Below are 19369 nucleotides of genomic sequence, written 5' to 3' on the forward strand. Positions count from 1 at the left end.
GCAAAAATTAGAACTGAAATGTTATAGTTTTGAAATGATACAGCTTTGGAATGATACATATTCGATTTGTTGTGAGACCTACTGGAGGTTCATGTATTAAAACTTTTCTCAATGTAGCATACTTATCCTTATAATTCAATTTACTAAAGATAATATATAAAAAATTCCGAACTCACATTTGTTTATGAAATCATACGCCGATATATCAGCCAATCAAAAGCGAAGTTACAATTAACAACTTGATTTTTCCTTTATGGGCTGATAAAGTAATATTTCAAGCCAATGAAAATGCTTGTTACAATTAATTAAATTACAACCCATTAAAGATTACAATTGTAAATTTTTTAATATCCAAAATAGTTTGTAAAGTAATATGAATGCATAGATGATAAATAAATCAAAGTAGACAAAAAAATTAAGACTATATATCTAGAAAAAACAAGAAATAAAAAAAGAAAAATAACTGTAAGAACAACAAACATCATTTTAGAACCTAGTGGGTGAAAGGATATTCAGGACGTTTAATTTTGATACCTTGACTTATCTTTTCGTACCCGCAGTAGGAGGTGGCGTCACACTCATGTGTGAAATATGTTCAAAACTGTAGAAAGATATTTGAACGTGCATTGGGACTACAGTTATAAAGCGATAGTGCAACCAACTGGGGACAAAGGATTGTGTTGTTTTGTGTGCGTGTTTGTGTACCATTTAAATAGAATTAGACACGCCGCCAACTTATTTATTCAACTATTGAATTACATTATATTCTACCTTTATTTCAGGTCTAGCGCTTCTAGAAAAAACGATTTAAAATGCCGTCAAAAAGTGATTTTGAAGAATTGCTCCGAAATATAAGTAAAGAATTAACAGAAAGTAAGTGGCTCTCTTAATACAGTATTACAAAATACCGCAGCTGCTTATCAAACCTATTTACTGTAAACGTGCATACTTTAGCGGTAATCTTATTTTAGTGGTTTTGCGCCAATCGTATTTTCGGTATACCTTTTATATAACTATTACAGCGATTGTGCGAATTCATCACTGCACTAACCTGTTCCAGATCGCGTTTTCTCTAAAATTTGAGAGCGCCAAAAAATTAATTACAATACCCCGAAAAGCATTGCTGGCTTGCTCTAGACGGTCTCTAAATCTCGTTAGCTTTACCTGTTATGAATATCACATTTAAGCAATGCTGTCGATATTTCAATATTCATTGATATGCTCTTTTACACGCAGAAAAACGTGATGAACTGAAATTTCTTGGAAGAAGCTTTTTTGACAACCTTGAGGAGACGGAGGGTTTAGAGAGATGTGCTACAGGCAAGGACGTGCTGGATTTCTTCGTTAGGAAAGAAATCATCAGCAAACACAATGTTTCGAAATTACAGTCTTGTTTTGAAAATATCGGTGGCTGTAATAGAATTCGAGAAATGCTGAATCTATATACAGAAAAAATGAAAAATATTCATTCAGGTAGGTGTCAATTAATGGATTAAATATATGTTATAACAATCAAGCCGTTTGTTGAGGATTATGGAACAAAACAAGTATTATGTATGCTTTCCTGCGATCAATATTGATGAAATATATATTTTTTGCATTCTATTTTTATGTAAGTAAATAAAATTCATGTTTAATAGGTCGACTTAGGTCGACATTTACACACATCCTTAGCAGATTGAAAAGTTCATGTCAATGAATAAGTATACATTTATATCGCTGGTATCGTAGGTGACAGACCTAACGCTTGTATCTCCGAAACGTCTGGTTATATTATCACAGTTTAAGTTTAGATCTCTTTACCTTATGCATGAATGTTTGTTTATATTCGCAATATATTTCATGATGATGTTTTTTTATTTCAGCGCATGAGGATATATATACGTTATATTTTGGTATCAATGTTCTCTTCTTCTTGAAGGCCAATTGTTTTCTGTTTGTTTCAGCCAAGGAGAGATCCATGTGGCAAGAACTAGTTCCCAATTTTGTTGAGACACTGACATGCAAGAAAATGAAAGAACGTGTAGAGAAAGAACATTTGGCGATACTCAGGGGTATGTTAAATTGGCTTACCAGATATGATATTTATATATCTTATCATACCTTACTCTGATAAAATAGTCAACAAATATGTCAGTAAAATTGTTTTCCAGTCGTCTTTAACTTATCCTTATACATTACACTATTTATTGCAGGACCACCAGCTGCAGGAAAATCCCAAACATGTTGTTGGTATGCAAGCAACTTTCAACAACACGCTAAACACATAGCATACAAGCTTCAATGTAAAAGTAAAGACGACCTATTAACGAGCTTTAGAGGCTTTTTGGAATTTTCGAAGATGAAATTTGAACAAGAGAATGAAGAAAAAAGTGAGTATGTCAAACACATGGCGGAAGTTGCTATATCTTTGATAAAAAGTGGCGAAAAGGGCGGCAAAGTGTATCTGCTCATCTTTGACGATGTTACTGAAGAGACATGCGGGGAAGTGGAACAAATCATTCACTCATTTCATCAAATTCACAAAGCAAGAAATCTCAGAATGTTATGCTCTACCAACTACTCTAAGTTTTACGGGCTGTGTACTCAAAATGAAAATGTTTTTGAGGATGTTGAGGGAGTTGAGGAATCAGAGGCTTTAAAGTTTTTCAAGGAACCAATCAAACAGAAAAATTCCGAAAAAGACATTCAGGCTTTGGCAAAAACAATGGGATATCTACCCTACGGATTAGTTCTTGCGAACTCGTATATGTACACGACTGGCATGTCGGTAAAGATGTACATAGACAAACTCTCGGACAAAGAGTTTCTTAAACAAGTAGAGAAAGTTATGAGAGGTACCTCACAAGAATATGCAAAAGGTCTAGTATCTGCTCAGATGCTCACAATCGAAAAAGTGGAAGAGACATCGTCGGTACATATGAAGATGTTTTTACAGTTCATACCTTTCCTGCACCACCACGAAATCCCAATCCGACTTCTGAAAAAACTACTTCCAGACAGCATGGACGACAGAGATAAAGACACTGTCGTTTTCGAGCTGATAGCGAACATTCGGAAGTATTGTATAAGCGGTGAAATTAAATTTGAGCACCAGACGCAAGCCATTTCCATACACGCTGTGACAGCATTGGTATTAGATTTGAGATTATCCAGAGAAGAGAAAGAGTCGACCATCAGGGACTTGCTCTGTTTCTTTTGCAAAAATATCAGCATTGACTGTCGGCTTCATCTTACTCTGCTCAGCAACTTAGAACTGCAGCCTCACGCTACCAAAGTTGTTCTGTGTGCTACTAAATTGAAATTAGACAAAGAGAAAGCATGCATATTTCTAATGTGTACCCTTCATGCCGCCATTGGGGTAACTTTTCGAGTAAGTGGAGTGGAAAGCTTGCTAGCAGACGAACATTTAAACGAAGCAAAGAAACTTGGGTTTCAGCTAATCAAAACTGATCCCGAGACGCTTATGATAACGGCAGAAGAAATGGAAGCATTAGACGGTATGGAATACATTGAGGATGACAGAAATCGGCGGAGACGCGCAGATAGCATTTACCAAGATTTTCTTGGCATCTATTCGAGCCAAAACAAATATGCTGGAAGCGATGAAAGGGACAGCGAGATGGAGAAGCATCGACAAAACGCAAAAATGAAAGTTTTGCAAACCAAAAAGATGTTCCAAGATCTAGTAAATGTAGCGAAAGACTTCCCTAAAGACTTGATACCAGACATCGTTATACACACAGAACGAACTGTTCATGATTTAGATCATTTGGAAAAAGTTGCTGAGTTTTCTGGAGACAAGAAACATGTTGATGAACGTAAAAGAGGCCGACTCAGCAATGAATTGTACAGTAAACTGCTTGACAAACAACAAGCGATGCCGCGAGATAAGCTAGGGGAAGTAACTGTTGTGGAAATGATGGTAACAATACTGTACAACAGTGGCAGAGCCCATTACTACCAAAGCAAATCACATCACCAGTTAACACTTGTTTGCTGGAATGAACTTCGTCTGGCATACCTGCTCGGGAAATTATTGCGGAAACGATATCCAAAATACCCTTCCGTACAAAGTCTGATCTCGAGACGAAATGGTATCTTTTACCATTGTTTGGTCAGTAGGAAACATGTCAATGAATCCGGAAAAGGGAAGAATGATATCCTACACAAGATCATTTACAAATACGAAGAAATGCTGAACGAAAAAGACTCGCATTACTATGAGTACGGCATCATTAAAGTTAGCGAACACCAACGTCTGCATCACGACGCAATGTGTTTGAAGCTTCTCCTCAAGTGTTACATTACCAGAATAGCGAACGCAGATGATGACGAGAACAAAAGTCGTCACTTTCAGGATGGTAAGAAACATGCCATCAAGCTGGAAAAACTTCTAGGTGACAGACACATGTATCGGTGGCTTGCCCTTCCAGGATTCCATGTCCAAGTAGCAAGGTTTTTTCTCAATTATGAATCGGAAAAGGCTGAGGAGCACTTCAGACTTGCCGTGAAGATGGAGAAAGAGTATAATTTGCAAAGATTATCTCATTTTGCTCTGCAGGGTCAATTTGGACTGATCGACTGCCTCAAACGTCGTGGTACGGAAACTTCTCTCGCAGAGGCTGCCGACATATGCGAGATGCTGGTGAGGTCTCTGCACGAATCCAATTTCAGAAGAATTTACCAAAAAGCAGTGGATACCTTAAATGAAGTCAAAAGGCAGATCGTCAAAAAGCGGCGTGTGGTACGTGACGTCGAGGTAATGGAAACTGAATGACCTGCCTTGGAGCAGAAAAGCTTGGTTTAAAACATCTACACTTTAATAACTTAACATCTGGGCCTGGTAGTTCAAAAGGGGATTGGTTTATTCACCTGGTTAGTGAAATTTTCACCTTCTTATTCGTTATAAATTCTGTGATTATATCTTCTTTGAAATGAGCAAGTAGATAACGAATGAAAAACTGTGTTATTTCAGAAAATTTTGTCGAATTTCTTTGACAAAGACGTATTTGATCTTGATTCTTCTCAATTTATCTCAATTTCTGAACAATTAGCCCTGAATGATCCAGAGTTCAAAACAAAACCCATGTATACAATCAGTGTTATGATAAATGCATAACAGAATGTATCAACGTAATGTCTCTAGCGGTTATAGCAGTCATATTGTTTCATTAATTCACCACAATAAGGAATAAAGAAGGGGTTGACGATAGACGGAAGTAGCGCCTGAGGTCAGACGACTAACACTGGTACATACAGATGAATACACCAAACAAGACATCTAATGATGTTATAATGAGCGAATCAGTGTCCCACTGATCTACTAAGGATGACTCACACCTACCTCTGTACTCTTTACAAATAGGGGCCATTTTAAAATGCACAGACTGTCATCCAATCACAATGCGTGTTACATAGATACTTCACCTGTAACATGTAGCGACACTACTGCTGTAGCACAATAGTGTATTCTTATGATAGAACAGTAGTAATAAGTTCGTTTCTTTTTAATCGACGGAAGAGATTCAAAAAAACAAAATACGTTAGATGTTTATCGTTCAAGACTCTGTTCTTAAATATTATTTTCACCAATCCGATTAAAAGTATATCTTGGTTTTTACGCCTTCTCTCTGTTACATCAACTTTAATCAGATTACATTTTCACCAATATATCAACATGCCTTGAATACTTCTCAGCAACATCCATCGCCCTCCTCTAATGGTATACAAACATATCAGGATTTACTGCTACTACACATCCAGATACGTGCACACTTTCAAAACGTCTAGTAGATATGGAGATAAAGGTATGAACGAACTACTCAACTCAGAAGGAAATATATATGTACATGATAAATTAGCTGGACGTAAACATGGTCATATATTGATTGTGTTCATCGCATCAAGTGAGTTAATATTGTTTTTAAATTAAATTATAAAAATATTGTTTTTAATGTCTTAATGGAGTAGATATCCGTTTGAACTAATGTATTTTCTATTGAATTTAACGTTGTTATGGTAACACTGCTATCCAGTGATTTACAGTTTAATCGTTTATTAGTGTATGTTAGCAAAACTTTCTTTTAATGTACATTGAGTTGATCACATGTATTTCCGATATATTTAAGGGCAAGTTTGAAGTAAGACATTGCAATTACTGCATATGCATTGATATGATTTCTGAAAAAAAATCAGCTCATAACGGCTGTCATCAATGAGAGAAATTTGATGAGGTCTATGTATGGTTTAAAATATAATAAGTTTTATTTCACAAGATATTGATATAGACTTATTGTTATTACAATAATCCGGTAATTTTTATTTTTAATGATATTATTTTTTTCCTGAACTTAGATTTTTGATAATTTTTGCTAAAGTTATATTATGTTAATTTAATTTTATTGATATGTTCATGACTTGTGCTATTCATTTTCATCATTCTCAGAGAAGGTTCCTTAACATACTTTTTGTTTTAAACTTTTTTTATTTACACAAATACACTTTCATAATATAAAACATATATTTAAACGTCTGGAAATGTTCTGCTGACATGGTCTAAAATGCAGTTTTAAAATTAATTGGAACGTCCAGTATGTCTGAGAACAATAGGGTGGTGAGCTATCTCATTAAGACCCATTTTCTCGATATTAATGACATATTTACGTTTATGTATATTATTTCACGTTGGGAGAAATACCCGATGCAGTTTAATGCCGGGCACACACAAGTTTTTTTTTATGTTTGTAAGATGATTTTCATTTCATTTTATCTATTATAAGATCTTCGCCTGATTGGAATGCAAGATTTCACGGCTTGATTGTTAAGACGGTATGACGTCAGCACATGCATTGTTTTCCCATTAACTTCATTTTTAAACGGCACAAGTTTGAACAGTACTAGTTCAGGTTAATCAATTTTTTTCATCCTTTTTGGATTTAATAACTAAATGAAATTTATATGCTTTTGAACTCGTATCATCCTTTATTTTACAAAATCAAGATATTTAAACATTCTTAACAATTACTATTAGTTTAAAATAGTTGAAAAACATTTAAACAATATTCTGTATTGCAGATGTTGTTGCTCTGTGCAAATGTAGAATTACTTTTTATAGCATTTTCATTTTTACTGGTTGGTTTATACTTAAATATCATTCATAATACATTTGTAATCATGCATCTGGTAATTTCAATATATTAGTCATTTTATAATTGATTTATCAACTTACGTTTATTAGATATACAAAAACACTGTGCCCAGGTCAAATTATTCATTTAATTATATTGCATCATGTACATTTATAACTGATAACTAACAAGAAACATATTATGTTCTATTTTCCACTTTATTAATAGTACAGATTTTCTTAAAGCAATGTAACAATTTATTGCTAAAATTTTATATACTCTGTGACTTATTCATGGTTATGCTGTTGTTCTGTAATTTTTCATATGGAAGTTCTTTTAACATTTAATATTGTGACATTAATACACATGATATTCATATTCACTTAAACATAATGTAAGATATACACACACATTAACTTATAATAATTTGGGGAATGCCCAATGAAGTTTTATGCTGGGTTCACATAAGTTGAAGTATGTTCCTCTTGTGTTATTTACACAACTTTGCTACATTTATTACTTACACAACAACAAAGAACTTCCTGTGAATTGTATCATTACATTAATTTTTACCAGTCTTAGTCTAATTAAAGACAAGGCATCATGCTAGTGTTTTAAAACGATATGACGTTAACCTAGCGCTTAATTACTAAGTACATACTCTATAATTATTAAGCTTTATATCAATTCTACATATTTCATTTGATAAGTCTTGTATCAATTTAGATTGTATTTCGGAAACATAGCGGAATATAATAAGTTTAATTTTAAATTCATTATTATTATTTCATATTATAACTAATTTTTAAATAATTATTAACAAGGGGACGTAATATAATAAAATAAGTTTTATTTCACAAGATATTGATATAGACTTACAGCTATTCGTGTGTGTCCCAGGTCTAAACGTATATATACTGTCAGTTGTCAGTGTCATGCGATAGCTGGCCAGGTCTGTACATAATAGTCTGGGTTATAGGTATAAGTTTCTCGTTGTTGTGTAATGGTATGTGGTGCCTGAACATCTTATATGTAATGCTAATTGTGAAACTGGTCAGTATTAATTGGTTCAGCGTGTTACTTATGTTATACAGTAGCTATCCATGTATTAGATGTTTCAGGTGTTGGGTATCATGGCCAAATACTGATCCCCATGCTCTCGTTGTTATGTAATTGTATGCGAACACATTAACCAATTTAGATAAAGCTGACCAGTGATTGTAGATATACGGGGAGACAGTTAGACTGGAGCACACACCTTGTGTGTGGTCCTATTTTGGACCACATAACCATGACTGTATCTATATTGTTAACTATTGTTATAGTGAAATGTATATGAAGTACAACGGAAATAAAATGTCGACAGAAATTGGAGTCCAGTCATCATTCCATCTCAACAACCACATGTACCTGATGGACTATACAATTAACTAAACATTACAACTTTACAAAACAGCTTCAAATATTCATTTTATTATAGGTTTTATGTATTTGACGTTGACTTTAGTTTCGATATATTGGCTGAAAACAAATTCTTGTAATTAATATGCAGTTGAATTGTAAAAAAAGACTAATATAAAAATAGTATATTTATGTAATTTATAGGGAACAACCAACTACGTGAAAAAATGACCTTCGAAATGGCCCTTGAGTATACAAGTTGAGCCAAGGATAGAATTTTAACCTGGCCGCTGACTGGCTGGCTAATTATGAATTTCTAAAGTAAAACTGTTTTCTGACAGGTAATTATTCCTAGATAACCATGATATGGATTTGGACATTCAAATTGAGATTTAGGTTCAAAATATCAATTTTGGTATTGAATAGGTAAAAGCATTAGAATTTCAGGATTTTTTAGTGCAAAATGCGCCTGATATCAACATGGATACCCTGGTTGGAGTTTGAACTGAAGGACCCAAACTTTTTTTTCTATTTAGTGTTATATGAGAACCTAGACTTTAATTATAGAACACAACAGCTAACTAATATTCCTTTGTTTTAATAATACAGTACAAAACTTTAACAAAGTTTAACACTGTGGTCTATGTAAAATCATTTAGTTGGTTGCTCTCTGTACTGTATGCCTCAGTTAAGTTTCAAAAACACAGAGATGTTAAAATTGAGGAGACGTGTACCCAAAAGCTCCAGAGTTTTCACAAAGCAAAGCGATTCATTGGTAGCCCTCTGAAGGCACATGACATAAATATGCCTGGAGCTGATGAATTTACAAATTTGGATTTTGATCCAAGGACAGAGCACCTCAGAAATGATCCTGGATATGAAGATAATTTCAGAAGTAAGTGTATAAATTTTTCAGGCATATCCAAAATGCCCGTTTTTCAGTTATTTCAGCCTGCCAATGCATTCGCTGTTGCCCATGACCATGATTATTTGAAACTAACACCCCAAGATAGATTTCTTGAAAGAATCAACTTACTCAACATAACACAAGAGAAAATAGATGCAATTGAAGAACGCACACGGGGTCAAATAAATAATGTTGCTTGGAAAGAAGAACGCATGCACCATCTTCCATCATCCATGTATGGAAGAATATGTAAAGCGACGGATCGTACTGATTTTGTCAAGCTAGCTAGATCTTTAACACATCTTGCTGACATTAAAACAGCACCGTTAGAACATGGTCGCAAATATGAGAGCTTTGCTATACAGAAATACATGAGTGACACAGGGTGCATCGTTAAACCTTGTGGATTGTTTGTGTCCATGGACTTTCCACATCTGTCATCTTCACCACATGGTATAGTAACTGACAAGTCCATCATTGAGGTTAAGTGCCGCTATGTTTCAAGAGACAAACCAATTAATTCTCTCACTGTACCATATTTGAAACAAACTTCAGAAGGTGGGTACACTTTGGACCCAAACCATGACTACTATTTTCAAATCCAGGGTCATCTCTAATGTACTAGCTTAAAGGAATGTACTCTTATTGTCTGCCATGCAAATGATCTAAATATCACTGATATTAAGTACCTGTCAGTTCTCGGAGATGATGCCTTCATAGCAGACATGGTTGAAAAGTTAACCAACCTTTATCACAAATACTTCAAACCAACATTGTTGGATATGCTGTACTACAAACCATTTGATCAGTAAGGCTAACATAATATTGTGTTCCCTATTATTTTTCCTGCCTGCACTTGACATTTATACATATAGCTAGTTTTCACAAAGAAAAGACAGAACTTATTGGTACAAAACAAATATAAATTTCATAATTATATGAAATAAATAAGCTGCCTTGTAGCATAGGTATCTGCAAATACAGTACAATATGTTAGTAAATTAATTATTATATGGTTTATAAGCTATTTATGAGCCATTTATGGCTATCTGCCGGTAATGATATTGTATTGAAACAATACATGAACAGTGTACATATTCCAAGCAATATTTTATTAATTACTATCTATAGCTATTCCATTTAATAATTTATCAGTTACATCAATCAAATCTGTCAATGAAGTAATTTAGCTATGATAGTAGTAAAATATATGATATTGATAAAACAATGATAAATGTACGTACCTATTTACCTAATACAACTATTTGAGTCACCTCTAAGGTAGAAGGCCCTTTTCAATAAAGTGTTAAAATAAAATTGTAAAAGGTACTTTGTTTACACTAATCATGTTTTGATAACTTAATCAAATCAGAAATATTATAATTTTGACAAACAACTTTAACAAACAAAAGCAGCTGTAAACTCTTAAAATATTACTTTGCTACTCATTCAACTTGTGTATAATGATCACTTTTATCTATCCATTAGAAGTGACAATTTCAGCACCTGTACAAAAATTAGTGTACATGAATCATGTTATAGAAACAGGCAAGTGCCCTTATAACTGTCAGTATTGCATGATTGACACATTATACATCATAACATTACCTGCCTGATTAATTTTGAACCATCAGTAGTTGAAGAAAAAATTCTATTTCAACATTTCAACTTGGTATGCAAATTGAAAAAGATCAATTTGTATTCTAAATTTTATTGATACAGTATAACTTGTCAAACTGAGTCTGTCTAATCATGATCTCAATGGATTCCGGCACGACAGTATGGCATTTTCCTTCTTAATATTTAAAACCTGTGGTACTGGTATGATTTGGAAACCTATCGAACATACTGTATTTAAATACCATTAAGTGCATTAAATGATACAGGAGTTGCATCAGCTGAGTAACACTCTGATAAGCCACACTGGGCAGGTACACTATATACATATCATATAATTGGCATACATGTATTATACCAAATGTGATTTTCAGTAAAGTTATTGTAATCTAATGACATTTAAATGCTTCAAACCAAGTGCTAACTACATGTAATGTAGGATATAGTAGTTTTAATGTAATTACAAATTACATTCACATGTCCTAAAGTATATAGTAGTTATAATGTAATTAAAATTACATTCACAGGTCCTAAAGTTCTAAATGGTCATTTATATGCAGAATATAATGTACAATCCATGCTCATAGCAGATTCTGCTATTATATTGAACTGTTGTTGTAATTTATTAAATTGGTTTCATAACATCTAAAAGTGTGTTACATTTTATTGAAGATGAAACCTTTAAGCATCTCTAGGAATGATACAAGTTTTGAAGTTACAAAGCATATAACAGCAGAATGTGATATGTGATGAAAGTTTAGTCTCAGTACTGTTAAGAGGATTTGTTAGAATTTTAAATGTTTTTCCAAGACCAATCACTCTTTCAATGTGGACTCTTTTACTTGTGATTTTTCTATCTCGCATAAGTGTTTTTGAATTCATTCTGTTTCTTTTTTTGAAGAAGGTTGGTATGTTCACAGTGACATCCATTCTAGCAAAAAGATCTTGTACGTTAAAACCTTTATCCGCCATCACACTGTCTCCAGGATCACAAATATTTACAAACCTACATCTTTCAACAATTTGACCGTCACTTGTACACCCACCGTATGCAGTTGAAACATAGTTAACCAATCCACCTGGTGTTGATCCAACTAGAATCTTTATGGTGTTAATGGGACATTCGGTGCCATCTACTATAACTCTAGTTGTTGGGAACTTGGCTTTGAAGTCAGATGGGGCAAAGTACCTCACTAAACTGCGAGATGGCCAAATATTAATTTCCTGCCACTGTTTGGACTTAAATATGATCCAAGTATATACAATATTTTTTACACTAGACTCAGATATTGAGAAAACTTTGGACAACTCAAAGTTTGTTGTGTAACGCCTGAGCTTCATAAGTGACAAACAGTACGTACATGTACATCTTGTACGTTGTCGCTACACTGTACTGTACATATACTATTCTAGTAGGCCTACTGTACTGTACAAACGTACACTTTGTACAGTGTACTGTACACACGTACACTTTGTACAGTTTATTACAATTTCGCATAAATCGCTGAACGACTCTACGTACAAAATTTTCATTAAATTTATAATAACACTTTAAAATTTGAAAGCTATTACTTGCAAAAGAACTATATTTCATGTTTACCATGTATCGTCTGCTACGTGTAATCGTCCGGTGAAAAATGGGCCTTGCAAACGACAGATGTCTTTGTCGGCGTCCAGATCTTCCTTGTGCACTCATCTTCACGTCTTATGGCATGCATCCATAATTTCCGTCGCTCCAGGTTTTTCGGAAATTCATGTCCACCTCTTCCATGACACCCGGGAACCGAACAGCAAGTTGAAGGCATATCTAAAATATCTTACTAAACTACCCCATCTTTATGTTTACTTGTTGCTAAGATATTGGAACTCTCCTGTCACTGATGCTGGACCGGGTACCACGGCGACACCTGGACAGGAACGATAACTCACTATTTTCGACCATTAGCTGGGAATATTGACCAAAAATACGTTGTAGATATATTTGATAAAGTTCTAAATTGTTTATCATAATTCAAGTACATACATTCGTTATTTGTCATGTTTACGTCATCTCTTGAAGATTGTTTTGATTTTGTTTAGCTAAGCTGAGAGCAATGTGGCACTTTCTCCTTGTTCCCAATTTTATCGTGACTTCAATGTGCAAGAAGGTAAAGGAATGTGTGGAGAAACATCGTTTGGCCATACTGAAAGGTAAAATGTCCTTTATTATTATTTTTAAATGTATCAGAATTTGATTTGCAATATCATATTACTTATACATTTCATAGGTATTTACAGGAATAGAGGCCGCAGGAAAATCCCAAATATGCTATTGGTATGCAGCTGATTTTCAGAAAAAGGAAGATCATGTAACATGCATGCTAAGATGTACAAATAAAGATGACCTCATTAATAGCCTTGGAGTTTTCCTGGAGTTTTTAGAGATGCAATTTCAGCAAGAGAGGGAAGAAAAATGTGACTATGTTATGCAGATGGCAGAAGTCGCAATGTCCTAAATCCAAACTGGCAGTTTAGAGAACAAACAGTATCTGTTCGTTTTCGACGATGTAACTGAAGAAACCTGCAAAATTGTGGAACAAATTATCTATTTATTTCACAAAGAAAACAACTTTAAAATACTATGCTCTACCATTTATTCCAAGTTCTACAGGCATTGTACTGAACATGATGTTTTCGTCAAAATTGCCGGAGTTTCAGAATCGGAGGCTTTGAAGTTTTTGAAGGACATCAAAATGAAATACTCAGAGGAAAGCATTCAAGCTTTGGCAATTGAAATGGGATATCTGCCATACGGATTGTTCTGGCCAACTCGTATTTGTTTACTACAGACATGTCCTTGGAGGTGTACATAGACAAACTATCAGACAAAGAGTTTTTCAAGCAAGTAGAAGAAAGTTTAAGCTGTACATGGCAAGAATATGACAAAGGCCTTTTATCAGCACATATGCTAACAATCAGGAAAGTGGAAGAAACTTCGTCTGTACATGTTAAACCACTCTTACGGTTCATGCCTTTTCTTCATCACAACGAAATTCCAATCACACAGTTGTAAAAACTTCTTGGTGAAAGTATGGATGAAAGGGATAAAGTTACCACCATCTTTGAGCTGATTTCGAACATCCGAAAGTATTGTATAGGCGGCGAAATTCAATCTGAGCATCAGACACAAGCCATTTCCATCCATGCTGTGACGGCGTTAGTATTAGAAATAAGACTATCACAGGAAGAGAAGGAGTCGATCATTATGGACTTGCTTTGTTTCTTCTGCAAAAATATGAATATAGATTGCCGGCTTCATCTCACTTCAGTCAGCAACCTAGAACTTGAGCCTCACGCCGCCAAGGTAGTTTTACGTAAGGTCAAACTGAAATTATCAACGGAGACGATATTTTTTGATGTGCGCTCTTCATACAGCTATTGGAGTTACCTTCCGAGTGAGTGGAGTAGATCACTTGTTAGCAGAAGACCATTTGAAAAAGGCAATGGCACTTTGTTTTCAGCTCATATATATGACTGACCCCGAATCGCTTATGCTAACTACAGAAGAATTTGAAACACTCGACACCATGGAATATATTGATGACAGCAAAAAAGTTCGAAGCATTTCAGACAGCCTTCTTCAGTATATCCCAACTTTATCAGTGAATCAAGAAAGAAACAAACATCCCGGAAGAGAGAGGGAAAATGAAAAGAAAGAAAATCGACAAAATGCAAGAATGAAAGATTCAAAAGCTAAATCGCTGTTCCAAAGTCTAGGAAACGTCACACGAAAGTTACCACAAAACCTGATTCCGGACATCGTCCTACAGACAGAAAAATCTCCTCATGAATTGGATCATTTGGAAGAAGTTGCTGAGTTTTATGGATGTATGAAGCACGTTGATGAACGTAAAAGGGGTCGACTCAGCAATGAACTGTACCAGAAACTCTTCGACAAAAAATTGGCATTATCACGAGAGAAGCTAGACGAAGTAGTTCTTGTGGAATTGATGATGATTATTTTGTACAATGTTGGCAGAGTTCATCAGTATCAAAGCAAATCATATCCTGCATTAACTCTTGTTTGCAAGAATGAATTTCGACTCGCATACTTACTAGGCAAATTATTGGATGGAAAATACATAGAATTTCCTTCCATGCAGAGTCTGATCACGAGGTGAAGCGGCATTTTATACCACTGTCTTGTCAGTAGAACATATGGCAGTGAATCTGGAGAAGAGAGAGACGTCATCTTACAGAAAGTCATTTGCCGATATAAAGAAATGCTGGAAGAGAGAGACTTGAACTTCTATGAATATGGCATCATCAAATTGAGCAAATTCCAACGTCTGCACCACGATGCAACGTGTTTAAAACTTCTTTTGAAGTGTTCTAATACCAGAATGGCACTCGCTGGAACGAAGGAGGAAGAGGAGAGTTACTTCAAAGATGGACACATATACGCGGACAAACTGGAAGAACTTCTGACTCATCGGCACATATGTAGGTGGTTAGCTGTTCTGGATTCCATGTGGAGTTAGCAAGATTCTTCCTAAAACACAATTTGGAAAAGGCTGAAAACCACTTCAGACGTGCAGTGGAGTTGGAGAAAGATTATAACTTGCAACGAATGTCACAGTTTACTCTCAAATGTAGATTTGGACTTCTCGATTGCCTCATAAGCCGCAACACTGAATCATCACTCAGGGAGGCTAGTGACCTATGTAGAAAACTTGAGAAGTCTCTCCACGAATCGAAGTTCACAAGAAGCTACCAAAAAGCAGTGAGCTACACTACGAAAGTCAAAGAGGGACTTACAAAATGGCGACATTAATCGCATAATGACTCAGAAAAATCCTCTACTTTGGAGCAAAGCAAAATACCGTGAAGTCGATAATTTTAGCGCGGGTGGTATTTTTGGGACTTCAAGAGATATTTTGGTCTTCGCGAAACTTTAATCCGCGATATAATATATGATAATGAATGGCCTTTTCATTTGTACAATGTATCTATTTAGTCATATATACAGGTACAAATCTTTGATAGTTATTTTTCATATTTTTTAAATTAAATTGAAATAACTCAAAACGGTATAACTCGTCAGAACAATCATCGTTTTTATCTTTGTTATATATTAAATCAGTACAAATATTTATGCATGGAAAAATAAAATCAATGCAATGAATGTATAAAAAAATGGCAGTAATTTTTTCCTGAATGTTTAAGTCTGTTATTGAAGGATGAAAGTGGTTATGACTAGCGGTTAAAGCAATGTTTTAGTATGTTAATGTCAGACGTGAGCGATCAAGATTGGCGGTAAGAGCGATGTTTGTTGTAAGTTATTGAAATAGAGGTGCCGTCAAGATTGGCGGTTAGAGCGATGTTTGTTGTAAGTTATTGAAATAGGGGTGCCGCCAAGATTGGCGGTTAGAGCGATGTTTGTTGTAAGTTATTGAAATAGGGGTGCCGCCAAGATTGGCGGTTAGAGCGATGTTTGTTGTAAGTTATTGAAATAGGGGTGCCGTCAAGATTGGCGGTTAGAGCGACGTTTGTTGTAAGTTATTGAAATAGGGGTGCCGTCAAGATTGCCGGTTAGAGTGATGTTTGTTGTAAGTTATTGAAATAGCTGGTGCCGTCAAGATTGGCGGTTAGAGCGATGTTTGTTGTAAGTTATTGAAATAGAGGTGCCGTCAAGATTGGCGGTTAGAGCGATGTTTGTTGTAAGTTATTGAAATAGGGGTGCCGTCAAGATTGGCGGTTAGAGCGATGTTTGTTGTAAGTTATTGAAATAGAGGTGCCGTCAAGATTGGCAGTTAGAGCGATGTTTGTTGTAAGTTATTGAAATAGAGGTGCCGTCAAGATTGGCGGTTAGAGCGATGTTTGTTGTAAGTTATTGAAATAGGGGTGCCGTCAAGATTGGCGGTTAGAGCGATGTTTGTTGTAAGTTATTGAAATAGGGGTGTCGTCAAGATTGGCGGTAAGAGCGATGTTTGTAGTAAGTTATTGAAATAGGGGTGCCGTCAAGATTGCCGGTTGGAGCAATGTTTGTTGTAAGTTATTGAAAGTTGTTTTTTCTTTCCTAGCCCTAAGATCATAAAAATAGTCTGAAATATAAAAACAATCTAAATTGAAGCTTTATTGTCAAATCGCAAAGGACGTTACAAATTTATGTCAATTTTGATTGGCATAGTAAAGACTTCAGTCTAATCTTGATCTTGGGTTAGGGTATAAAAGAGCAGTTTTTCCCTTTATATCACGTCGTAATGACAGTAGTGTTCGATATACTGTATCACATGGATTATTTAAGATACTTTCTTGTGGTTATTCTTGGAACGTTATTTCGTGGGTTTTTTCATTGTAACAATGAATTCACATGTGCATCAAACAATTCGTTTTTTTTTTATTTTTTTGGTTCGAAAGCAACGAGAGTTTCGTGTATATGTGGCAATTTTGTGTAATAAGAAATGCTATTAGTGTATAATGGTTTGTGATAATTGTGGCTATAGCTATGTTTATGTGCTATCTCTATAGAGTATACAGTCGAATACATATCTCCTCTGTTCTGCAGGTAGAGCGTTAGAATTGTACCTTCTGCCCATATTGAATGACCGTAAAAGGCGTCTAAATTGTGGATCCTATCTTTTCTCTTCTTTTTAACTAGCTTTGTTCTTCCTAACGTCTCCCTTGACACCACCTCACTTTTGGCCTTCTGTTGAGCGTTCGACCCTGCGAGGTAGGCTTCTGGATCTGTCCCCTGGCCAAGACAAACCAAAGGCTATAAAAAATGGTAGTTTTGTGCTCGTGCTTAGCGCTCAGCATACCGGGAGTGGGGACGACTGGTTCGCCCGTTTTCTGCTTGGTGTCTTCGGCAGCATCCTTCAGTGATATAGCACTATAAAAAGGGCAAGATTCCACTAAACAAGTAGACACAACACGGAGATACCGCAGTCTCCCAAAACATGCACCGCGCACTTCATACACGCTACACACCTCATACATGGGAGACCTTCCGTCTTTACCTGACCCTGGCTGTTAAAAGGGCGTAAAAGAAGCAATACTTATCTCATGGACTTTTTTCCCATCATACTGACATTACACAAACTATTCGTCCGACTCTTAAACATTTAATTTTAAACTGGTGTACCACTTTATCAACTCAGAACGAATATAACCTATTAAAAAGTGTTGTGTTTCACTTTTGTCTTCTTCTACCAACCCGACATTTACCGGTATAAATTACACTAATTATCCAGTGTTAAGACTAGTGATATCGTGCATGCCTATAACACTGCCTAGGCCAAATGAACATCACTAAGTAGATTAAAATTGTGTGTGTATGCAACATTAGATACTATTGTTGACTAATGATGTGTTGTAAGCGAATGTCCCACAGTTTCGGATCATATTTCTATCATCAAATAACTATGTCGTTATTTTTAGAAGTGTCTATAGCAGTTACTATCAGCGTTTGTGTGACCACATTGAGTACTATTTTACCCTTACTTGCATATGCCAGTTGTAAATAATGTATAAATCATGATTATACAGCATAACGGACTGTTTTGATGAAAAAAAGTTAAATTAATGACTTTCAGTCTTTTTACCCTAAATCTACCTGTTTCCAGTCTTCATTGCAGGTGTCTTGTTCTTATGGTTAAAATTCCTGCCTATATGCCATATCATGCAATATAATTTACAACCACCATATTCATAACAACGTCAAAAAATAATTACTAGCTTAAACAGGGAATAATAACTTAACAAAACACATTTATTTATTCATTCGTTTATTAATATTTCATATAATCGTGTTATAGATACAGATTGGGTGACGGATAAATAGATTATCATCCAATGATTCAGTTTTTGCTTGTAACGAGCATTTGCATTGGCTTAAAACATACTTTATCAGCCCATAAAGGAAAAAAATGGCGTCGCCGTTTGTAACGTTGCTTCTGATTAGATGAGATGACGGCGTGATGATTTCATAGTCAAAAGAGACCCAAAATATTTTTTTTATGTTAACTCTGAGTGTACTCTCATCATAAACCGCTTCTGGTTTATTAAGTGTACATTTATATCTCTATTTCATCCGTCCCACAAATTGAATAAATATATCGACAGATTTCGGAATTTTTCAATTGTTGAAAAAAGATTCAAAGCTTAAATTCATATTTAAACCCCCTTTTTTCAAACTAGAACAAAGAAGCGGGTTTCCTTTGTAATAACACATTGTAATAACGTCAGAATGGTTAGATTCAAAACTTTTTACACTATAGTTTAGATGCACATGAATTCCTTAAATCATGAATTCATTGTTTCCATATTATTTTTG

The 19369-nt window shown here is 35.0% G+C and overlaps 2 protein-coding genes and 1 pseudogene across 2 annotated transcripts; 2 read left to right on the top strand and 1 right to left on the bottom strand.

Annotated features, from left to right (window-relative positions):
• Positions 1-399: 399 nt before the first annotated feature.
• On the top strand, positions 400-5823 carry LOC138312262 (uncharacterized). Its single transcript, XM_069253233.1, has 4 exons — positions 400-873; positions 1237-1473; positions 1947-2054; positions 2196-5823. The coding sequence occupies exons 1-4, from the start codon at positions 813-815 to the stop codon at positions 4778-4780; spliced, it is 2991 nt and encodes a 996-aa protein (XP_069109334.1). The 5' UTR covers positions 400-812; the 3' UTR covers positions 4781-5823.
• Positions 5824-11685: 5862 nt separating this feature from the next.
• LOC138312259 (uncharacterized) lies at positions 11686-12773 on the bottom strand. Its single transcript, XM_069253232.1, has 2 exons — positions 12673-12773; positions 11686-12424 (listed from the first exon to the last, which is right to left on the bottom strand). The coding sequence occupies exons 1-2, from the start codon at positions 12771-12773 to the stop codon at positions 11737-11739; spliced, it is 789 nt and encodes a 262-aa protein (XP_069109333.1). The 3' UTR covers positions 11686-11736.
• Positions 12774-12824: 51 nt separating this feature from the next.
• On the top strand, positions 12825-15915 carry LOC138312260 (uncharacterized; annotated as a pseudogene).
• The last annotated feature ends 3454 nt before the right edge of the window (positions 15916-19369 follow it).

This window comes from Argopecten irradians, unplaced genomic scaffold, assembly GCF_041381155.1.
Source record: "Argopecten irradians isolate NY unplaced genomic scaffold, Ai_NY scaffold_0265, whole genome shotgun sequence".
Classification (NCBI taxonomy): Eukaryota; Metazoa; Mollusca; class Bivalvia; order Pectinida; family Pectinidae; genus Argopecten; species Argopecten irradians.